This window comes from Hibiscus syriacus, unplaced genomic scaffold, assembly GCF_006381635.1.
Source record: "Hibiscus syriacus cultivar Baekdansim isolate YM2019G1 unplaced genomic scaffold, ASM638163v2 tig00116938_pilon, whole genome shotgun sequence".
Classification (NCBI taxonomy): domain Eukaryota; kingdom Viridiplantae; phylum Streptophyta; class Magnoliopsida; order Malvales; family Malvaceae; genus Hibiscus; species Hibiscus syriacus.
The window spans coordinates 156,931-167,778 of record NW_024063476.1 but is presented as its reverse complement, the minus strand read 5'-3'; the positions used below and the strand labels follow the sequence as shown (position 1 = coordinate 167,778).

The 10,848-nt window shown below is 33.9% G+C and overlaps 1 protein-coding gene and 1 pseudogene across 1 annotated transcript; both read left to right on the top strand.

The window, feature by feature from the left end:
* Nucleotides 1-670: 670 nt before the first annotated feature.
* On the top strand, nucleotides 671-9,336 carry LOC120188103 (annotated as a pseudogene).
* LOC120188102 (type-1 glutamine synthetase 1-like) lies at nucleotides 8,972-10,525 on the top strand. The gene is given in 7 exon segments (XM_039191623.1): nucleotides 8,972-8,995; nucleotides 9,191-9,336; nucleotides 9,462-9,683; nucleotides 9,760-9,928; nucleotides 9,930-9,999; nucleotides 10,228-10,370; nucleotides 10,451-10,525. Coding segments are annotated over 7 exon segments (837 nt in total). The 3' UTR covers nucleotides 10,514-10,525.
* Nucleotides 10,526-10,848: the final 323 nt, after the last annotated feature.

The window sequence follows — 10,848 nt, the reverse complement described above, 5'->3', positions numbered from 1 at the left end:
TACTTTTTGGATGTCAGAATCTACTTTAGTGACAGATCACTTAAACGTGTTGAATACTTTATTTTCTCAGCTTACAACTTTAAATTATACAATAGTATAACAAGAACGTGCTGAACTTCTACTTCAAATACCACCTGATTAATATGATCAACTCATCATCAACTTGGTAAATAGTAATGTTACTTCCGGGATCAACTCATCCTTGTAGAGCAAAAGGTACTTCCGGGGTTAACAAAGATATCATTTCCTTTATTAACATTGCATTACAAGTAAGCAACATCGGTTAAATTTAAAACCTAGAATTCTATAGGCAAGACTATTCTAGAATTGGTTCATTCTGATGTATGGCAAGCACCGGTTACATCCCTAGGTGGAGCAAAGTATTTTGTCTCATTCATTGATGACTACTCTAGGAGATGTTCTGTGTATCCTATCAAAAAGAAGTCATATTTGTTTTCAACTTTCAAAGCTTTCAAATAGCGGTGAAACTTGATTCTTGAAATAAAATCATGTGTTTCAGATCATATAACGGAAGTGAATATACAAGTGATGAATTTGATGACTTTTGCATAAAAGATGGCATCAAAAGATAGTTTACAACATTATACACTCCTCAATAAAATGGAGTGGAAGAGCAGATGAACATAACTCTATTAGAAGAATAAGAGCAATGTTGAGGGCTGCAGGCCTAGAGAAACCATTTTGGGCAGAAGTAGTTAATACCGTCTGTTATTTGGTGAATGGAGCTCCATCAACTACAATTGAGCTGAAGGGGCCGATGGAGATGTGGACTGGTAAACCATTTGATTATTCAAACCTCCATGTATTTGGAAGTATTGTGTACGTGATGTACAATGCCCAAGAAATTTCAAATATGGATCCAAAATCAAGAAAATGTAAATTATTGCGGTATGTTGATGGAGCAAAGTGGTATTCTTATGGGATCCCACTGCCCGCAAAGTGATTATCAGCATGAATGTTATCTTTGCAGAAGATAAGCTACAAATAAAAGAAGAAGATGGTAGCATTGAAATAAAAAAAGTCAGAGATTACACAAGTACATGTTGAAAATGAGTTTGAACAAAAAGATTCTTTTGAACCAGAACCAGAACACGAGGAACCAAAACTAGAGAATTATGAAGCTCCAACAACTCGCCAATCAAATTGTGTGAAAAGACATCCCAATTGGCATTCAGATTATCTTATGGAAGGTAATATTACATACTACCTTTTAACGGAGGATGATGAGCCATCAATATTTTAGAAGGCAATAAATAGCTCAGATGCTTCACAGTGGATAACGACAATGCAAGAAGAAATTGAAGCCCTTTATAAAAATAATACATGGGACCTTGTGTTATTGCCACAAGAAATAAAGCCAATTGGAAAGAATGGGTCTTCAAAATCAATCGAAATAGTGACGATCAAGTGGAGAGGTATGTGCAAGACTGGTAGTCAAGAATATGCTCAAAAGAAAGGTATTGATTTCAATGAAATCTTTTCTCATGTGGTTCGACTAACAACGGTTCAAATAGTCTTGGAAATGTGTGCTATATTGAACTTACATCTAGAGCAGCTAGATGTTAAAACAACTTTTCTTCATAGAGATCTTGAAGAATAAAATTTTATGCTCTAGGCTGAAGGTTTTGAAGAAAGAGAAAAGAAGAACTTGGTTTGCAGGTTGAACAAATCTATGTACGGTTTAAAACATTCGTCGAGGTGTTGGTATAAGAAATTTGATTAATTCATTATGGGCTTTGGATACAATAGACTTAATGCAGACTCTTGCGTTTATTTCAAGAGGTTTGGTGATAAATAGTTTTGTTAAATTATTGTTGTATATGGATGACATGTTGGTTGCAAGCCCCAACAATGATCATATTGAAGAATTGAAGGCACAATTGGTTAGGAAATTTGAAAAGAAGGACTTGGGACTAGCAAACGAGATTCTAGGGATGCAAATTCACGAGATAGAAGTAATCGGAAGATTTGGCTTTCACAAAAGAATTACTTGAAGAAGATCTTATCACAATTTAACATGCAAGATTATAAGCCGATTTCTACCTCTCTTCCTATTAACTTCAAATTATCCTCTAGTATGAGTCCTAGAAGTAAAGAGGAAATGATGAAGATGTCTCAAGTACCATATACATCAACAATAGGAAGTTTAATGTTTGCTATGATATGCACAAGACCAGACATTGCACAAGCAGTGAGATTGGTTAATCGGTACATGGAGAATCCAAACAAAGAGTATTGGAATAAAGTGAAAAGGATCCTGAGATATATCAAAGGGACCTCAAATGTTGCATTATGTTATAGAGGATCAAACTTTCTTATAAATGGTTATGTTGATTCTGACTATGGAAGGGATTTAGATAAAAGCAAATCTATTGCAGGATATGTGTTCAAAGTTGTTGGTGGAGCTGTAAGTTAGGTTTTCAAAACTGCACTCAGTTGTGGCTACGTCAACAACAGATGCAGAATACATAACAGCTACACAAGCTAGTAAAGAAGTGATTTGGTTGAAAATGCTATTGAAGGAGCTCGGGCAAAAAAAGTATGTTTCTTTGTTTTATGACAGTCAAAGTGTCTTGCATCTTGCAAGGAATCATGCTTTTCACTCAATAACAAAACATATTTGGGTCCAATACCACATTATTCATGAGAAAGTGGAAGAATGGATTGTAGATATGTAGAAAATTAATACCAACGGCAACATAGCATATTTTATAACAAAGACAATCAACACTGATAAGTCTACTTGGTGTCGATCCTCTGTGGCCTGTTAGAGACGTAAGTAACATGAATGGTACAAGGTAGAAAGAATGGTGTGAAGATATGTTTGTTTAACTTAAATCTTTAAGTGGAAGATTGTTGAAACTTAAAAACATTTTAGGTGCATTAGTGCACCGTTTGGTGTATATTAAAGGTTTCAAATGGATGCAATAATTGAATCAGTTTTGATTGAAAATTGGAAAGGAAAAATCATTCATTTAGTCCTTAAACATTAGACTATTTACAAACTAGGTCTCTAAAACTCAACTATAAATAGCTTAGCCATTTTCCATTTTATATATCTAAAATCATTCCATTTTTCTCTCCTATACTAGAGAAATTTATAGAGTTTCTATTTAGTTGTTTTCTCCTTTTTTATCAAGAGAGAATTGTTCTTATTTTCTTTTTGTTAAATCGAGAGAAGTGTAACTCTATTTTCTTATAGTGAAATTCTTCTACATTTGCCTGTGGTTTTTACCCTATATTTATTAGGGCTTTTCCACGTAAAATTTGTGTCTTTTTTATCTTTATTGTTATTTTCTCAAATTATCATTGTGATTTTTCTCTATCCGACGACTGTATTCTTTAACATTATGTTCGATAGAGAGATTATATTTATTTAGAGTTACGTGATTGTCAAATATAGAAGATGTTGATCTCATATGGTGTTGTTGACTTGATTGTTTAGCGTGATGGAGGTTTGTTTCAGATTGATTTGTGATAGTTTGGTGTGAATCGTGTCATATATTATCTGACAAGGGTATGTTTAGATTATTACATGTGGGGGCCAATGTCAGCTGATTGTCTCTCACAGAGGAGGTTTTGCTAGCGAGAATTAGGTTCTATTCTATAGTATACCATGATTTTAAGCGTGTTTGGTGTTATTTAATTTTTTTAGTTATTTCAATGCGTATTTGATACTGGTTTAACAAATTTTAGCTTTATTATCCGTTTTTAATCCTAATATAAACAAGCAAAAAAATAATAATAACAATTTGTTACAGTTGTGTATTTAAATTTTAGTTTCATTTATTAATTAAAAATGGTTTAACATTTCTCCCTCTTGGGCTCTTGCTATGAAACGATGATGCTCTACTGCATATTTTGATCCAGTGACCTCTCATATCCTCAGTTCTCATCACTTGCAATGTCGATTTAGAAGAGTTCCCGCTCCCAAAAAGTATTTAGTAAGTAAGAAAATCTAAGAAAAGAAAAGTAATGAAGGAAAATCTAATTACATTATTCTCTGAAACTAATTTTCTATATCCTCCAAATAATGCCAAGTACATCTTTATATGGCCTTTATCCGCGTCAAAACATCATGCAGAATGAGTTGTTAAATATGTTATTCATCTATCATGCACTCCTAGATCATTCCATTTGAATCACAAAATTTTGATCTATTTTATCAACCTATATCGACACTAAAAAATCGCATCCAAAAGTTTTGTTTATAATAATATAAAACAAATTTGACATAAATAAAAATTTATTCTTCTAAGATCGAAACATAATTAATAGGTGAAGAAACTTTACCTTATAAAAATAAGGAACTATATTTACTTTTAAAAAAATAATGCTAACAATTTTTTTAATAAACTATATTTTAAAGTAATTATATATAGGGTAAAGTACACAAATGGTCCTCCAACTATAGGATACTGCTTTATTGAGTCCATTGACTATTAAAAGTTACAAAATGTTCCTTCGACTATAAAGAGTTACTTTGTTGAGTCCCTCAACTATTAAAAGTTATAAAATGATCACTCGATTATTCATTATGTTCCAAACTCATCATTTTCCATTGAAAATTTAATGGTTGTCTGAGCTGGACGTTAACCCTCTGATTAAGATATGATAAAATATGATTTTATAATCTCAAACGACTATCATATATCAGTCGGCATGTTAACATCCAGTTCAGACGACCGTTAATTTTTTAACAAAAAATGACGAGTTTGGAACATAATGAATAGTTGGGTGACCATTTTGTAACTTCTAATAGTTGAGGGACTCAACAAAGCAACTCCATATAGTCGGGATCATTTTATAACTTTTAATAGTTGGGGGATTTAAAAATAATATTTTATAGTCGAGGGACCATTTATGTATTTTACACTTATATATTCGATCAAATAGTAATTGTTTTATTTCAACTAAATGAATTAAAGTATGTAATATATCTAATAATATATTAAATAAATTTACTTACTTTCCAATAATTTTACTATAAAAAATAATTTTATTTCTTATAAATCAAAATGTCATAATTATTTAAAAAAAAGATATGATAATAAGGTATTATCAGTTCAGAATTTTCTTAATCAATTGACAAATACATCGTATAGATGCAGTTGCTCAAACTCAATATTTTTAAAAAGAATATTTTTTTCTTTTACTACTGAAATTATTTGATAAGTTGAAAGATAAATTGTAAACCCCAAAAGTCCAAGTTATTCGTTCACCATAATAAAATAATCTTATCAACATGATTTTGATTCAAAATAATTCATTAAGTTTAACCCTCCATGTTTATACATTTGTAATCACCATTTTTTGTGCTATATTATTATTATTATTATAAACCCAAAACCAGCCAAAATAATAAAACCCTAAGCCCAAACCAACCAAACCCTAACCCTTAGTCTCCTACTGCCTAGGTCACTGTATGTGACTAAAATAATAAAAATATAATTTATTATAATCTGGGTTGGGTTATAATCTCCAAAGGCAAATCCCCCCGTGATCGGGTAACCCAAAGAAAAATCAAACCAAATCGACCTCCCTCGATCCGCCCGTTTCGACTGTCGTCAGTGTGCACCGTCACCACAGCGTGACCGACGAATTCCCACGACGAAAACCCCTCTAGTAGTTCACAGAAAACCATCGTTGTGTCATGTATCACTGTTTGAATCCAGTCGATAAACCCCATCTTCTGCCTCTATTTTCTTTCGATTTTAGATGATTTTTTTCGTCGATTTACCGCAACATCACCACTATTATAGTCCCCTCCCTCGTCTGACCAAACCCTTGTTGTCCCCGCTGTGTGAAACATCATCGTTTGCATGGTTGAGGTGTTCAAAAACTCGCCATAAAACATAAAAAGAACCTTAGCGTTGTTCGTCATTTTCACGCTGATCCCAAGCTCGGTTAGCCTCAATACCACTCTTGTCAGGTTCCCCTCATCAGTCTAATGAAAACCCAATCGGGTTCGTCGTCCACCGTCACCGTTCTCAATGTCCGCAGTGGGTAAGCTTCTAAACGATTTTATTCAGTTATTTGTTGCAGTTCTTGGTTGATTTCGAGTTGTTGGTGTTGCAAATGATGATTGACTACTCGTGGAATGCTTGACCGACCGATCGACCGGACCTTGTCACGCGCTGCCGCATGCATATGGGGCTTGTTTTCCCTCTAGAAATCTTCTAGAATGGTCTAGGTGGACTGAATCGACCCGAACTGGTTTAAACTGGTCCGAGTCAACCGAACCGACCCGAGTTAACCTGAATCGGTATGACCCGTTAACCTTGACCGAACCGTTGACTTTTACCCGACCGTTGACCATACCCGTTGACTTTGACTTTGACCAGTTTGACCATTGACTTTGATCAAAACTTCTTTTTTTTTTAAAGTTATATTTTATATTTTTCGACGTTCTGAATCCGAATCTGAAGTATGTTTCACCAAATTTGAACCCGGTAAGTTGTTTTTCAGCATTTTATCTTGCGATTCGATTTGTTTTTCCTAATTAAGATATGTTTTTTATGAAATTTATTTTCTCATGCATCCGATACATTATGGGACGTGGAATTAAAGTTTGAGAGTGACTGAATAAAATTAAAATGATCGACCAATGTGGTTCTAAAATTAAGGTAATACTTTACTACCCCATGCATGATTTACGATACATATTGGTGATTTGTTAATGCATGATTGGAGTTATTGGTTAAATACATAGAGTTAATTATTGATGGACTCGAATTTTCATAGAGTTAATTATTGATAGACTCGAATTGAATATGGTATAAAGACAATAAACCCAATAAGACTCAAATGACTCGTGCAAGGAACTAGAAGATCGATAAGAGATAAATCTAAGTTTAGTGATTTAATCAGTAAATTAATTAATCTCAAGACTCATAAATTCTGATTAATCTCGTTAAAGGTTAAATGGCGGAAATACTTGGATAAGAAACTACAAAAATACATGTGTGATGTAAAAGACAAGGATTTTCCCTGAAAGTGAAAATAACCCTGTTAATCGATCATAACCTCTGAGATTGTAAAAGACTTAGAATTCTGATTCTTGAGTAAACTCCTAAAGACTAATTTGCCAGAAGCAATGTATATGTAAAAATCAAATGAAATGACTGAAATATCCTCGAAATGGGAAAATGACCTAGAACTCATAATTCGTGAGCAAACACCCGGAGGCTAAATTACCGAAAGTACTTTACACGTCTGAATTACTTGAAATGACTATATTATATGAAAAAGTCGAACTAATTGGAAGTATTGTATGTATCCAAATTGTTGAAATGATCGAATTACTTTGGAAACTCCAAAATGATCAGGATAAACTTGAATACTAAATGACCTAAGTACCCTTAATTACCTATAATTAAGTGGATGACTGAGATAAGTCTGGAATCTCTGATGAACTTATATGTTGTATTGTCCATAAGGATTATGAACCACGAATCAAGCATGTTGATATTTCTTAATACCGATGCACTAAAGAAATAAAATAAATACCATTGGAATACATGTTTGTCTCCCTAAGATCCATTCAACGATGATTCTGAAGGTGATCAGTTCAACTAAAGCAATCAGTATTAAGAAGTGAATAATGGTGAAACACCTCGGTTTGAATGATTGGCAAGTATAGAAGTGTTGGGATTGGTTAGTTTAATTTGACTTGAAATCCTGATAATTCGATATAAATCCTAAATTCTATAACTGTTGTTTTACTCTCATTGGGTTAAACTACTAAGAATTCTTCGAGAAACCAAAATGTCTAAAATGCCTCTAATTACCTTAATAATGGAATCACTCCTGTCATATCTGAAATCTCAAGTAACTCTGATGTAAAAGATTATGAATACCTTTCTGATTACTTAGTGCCTCCGAAAAATATTTGAATACTATGATCTTGAATATTCATGGTTGAAAGGATAATCTAGATTTTAGCTATCTCTCCCTAATTTTACTCAACGTTTCAGGTTGTTCCCAAGAAACGCTTTGACAATGTTGTGAAGAAAAATGGTGTTGGTTTGACATTTGCATGTATGGCAATGAGTTCTGCTGTTGATGGTCCAGCTGATGAGACTAATCTAACTGGAACGGGTGAGATCAGACTGATGCCTGACCTATCAACTAGGAGAGATATCCCATGGTACTGTATCTTTGGGGAATAAAATCTGGTTGACCACAATGGGAAATATTTCTATATGCCCCTTTGAACACCTTCACATTTTTACATGCATTTGCATCATTCAGTATTCCTTCTTTGTTTACAGATCTTTGATCATTGTTGCTAGCACTGCTAATTTTTCATTATGCCTTTAAGATAATGTTGATACCCTCTACCTCAATAGGAAAAAAACAAGAGGAGATGGTTTTGGCAGACATGCATCTTAAACCTGGTGAACCATGGGAATATTGCCCTAGAGAGGCGCTACGAAGGGTTTCAAAAGTTCTGAAAGATGAGTTCAACTTGGTATGTCATGTGGTCTGTCATTTCTATAATAATGAAGTACTCATGCTTAACTAATGAATTCAATATATGCAGGCAATGAATGCAGGATTTGAAAATGAATTTTATCTCTTGAAAATACTAGAAAGGTGGGTAACATATGCACTGGTTTATTCCTTTTCATTGTTTTAGCAACCTTTGGCTCGGCATAGTTACAATGAAAATTTAATCTCAAAAACTTGCAGAGAGGGAAAGAAGAGTGGATATCGATCGACGTGAAACCTTATTGTTCCTCTTCTGGATTTGATGCCATCTCCACTTTATTTCAAGAAATTGTTGCGGCTCTAAATACCTTGAATGTTGCTGTTGAGTAGGTGTAGATGAGAAGTCACATATTCTTGATATCTACTTTTATTGGAGGCACTTTCTATCAACTGATATACTGTGTGGCTCTGTCGTTAACATTATATTCATATTTTACCTAACAATTAGTCTGTCTTCATGAAGTCAGTTATTCGGTTGACGGTCTGCATTAAAACAAAGCATAATCCAATATAAGAATAACGGTACAGAGATCAAATTTGACTTTTCTTAAGTAACCTATTAAGGTTTTCTTTTCGTGTGAGTGTATGAAATATACCAGTGCTTTTATTTTTCTCAAGGGAGAACCATCATTCAAATTTGATTTACACTGATTCTGTTAGCTTTTACAATTTACAGTTGTGTGCTGAAGCTGGAAAAGGTCAATATGAAATGGCTTTGGGGCATAGTGCTTGCACAAATGCTGCTGACAATTTGATTTACACTCGTGAAACTGTCAGAACTATTGCAAATAAACATGGTCTGTTGGCAACTTTTGTCCCAAAGTAAGCTGAAATGTTTTCTCATTTTGACCAATACTTGCTTCCTTGTTCTCATTATTTGGTTTTAAACTATTATATCAATGCTGCGAGGTTTTCATGCATGTCCTGGCTTTACCTTGGAAATGTAGAATACTCGAATCTTTTTATTTCTCCTCCCAGGTATATGATTTGGATGACATAGGTTCTGGATCCCATGTGCATCTCAGTTTATGGCAGAATGGACAAAATGTTTTTACAGAATCTGATGCATCTTCTCATCATGGAATGTCTAAATTTGGGGAGGAGTTCATGGCAGGGGTTTTAGACCATCTTCCTTCAATTTTGGCATTCATAGCACCACTTCCGAACCGGTTCATTCTCTACTTCTTCCATATTATATATATATTACTGCAATGAATATATGTATCCTATATCTACTTGATTTGTGTTTAGTTATGATCGCATACAACCTAATACGTGGAGTGGGGCATATCAACGCTGGGGAAAAGAAAACAGAGAGGCGCCAATAAGAACTGCATGCCCACCTGGGGTCCCAAATGGATTTGTGAGCAACTTTGAGATAAAATCTTTTGATGGATGTGCAAATCCACACTTGGGGATTGGCTGCTATAACTGCTGCCGGAATCGATTGTCTACGACGCCATCTTCGTCTGCCTCAACCTATTGGTAAGATTTGCATTTTTTTGGTATCTTCCCAATTTGCTAACATACTATTTAAGAAACCTTGAATATTTTGGCCTTCTTTTCATCCATGTTAACAGTTATACCTAATAATTTGGCAACCATTTTCACTTTATTCAACTCTTTCAACTTAACCATGACTAAATGTTTCAGTGCTAGTTGAAACCTCTACTCTGACATGACTATGTTAATGTGTTTTTATGAATGAAACAGATGCAAATCCAGCTACACTTGACGGGAAACTATCGAAACTTCCACGATCGCTGTCTGAATCATTGGAAGCTCTTCAGAAAGACAAAGTGTTGAAGGAGGTGATTGGTGAAAAGCTTTTTGTAGCAGTAACCGGAGTTCGAAAGGTAATTTTTCAACCATGTTCAATCTCTTGGAAGTTTGATGTGAGAAAATTTTGAAGCCATGAATTCATGATGCATTTCAGGCAGAAATAGAGTACTACTCGAGGAACAAGGATGCATACAAACAACTTATACACCGTTATTAAGTTGATGAATCAGAAGACTCTTCCTTTTTAGGCAAACTCTGATCCCTGTGGTTGATGAATAAAATCATGGTTGTGATGGTGGCTGCTTTTATATCAATTAAGCCTCATCTCTAGATATTGATATTTTCAGTTTTATTGGAGGATTTATTGCTCGGTTCTAATTTCGCATTGTTGTAGGAAAATGCTTCGGTAAAAATAAACTTACAATAAAAAAGTGCGGTAATTTATTTGCTAAAAATGTTTTTTATAGTATATCTTTTTAATCCTTTTTAAAAAATCAAGGAAATTCTCAAAAATTTAATCCTTATTAGGTGATGTCTAGATCAAAATTTAAT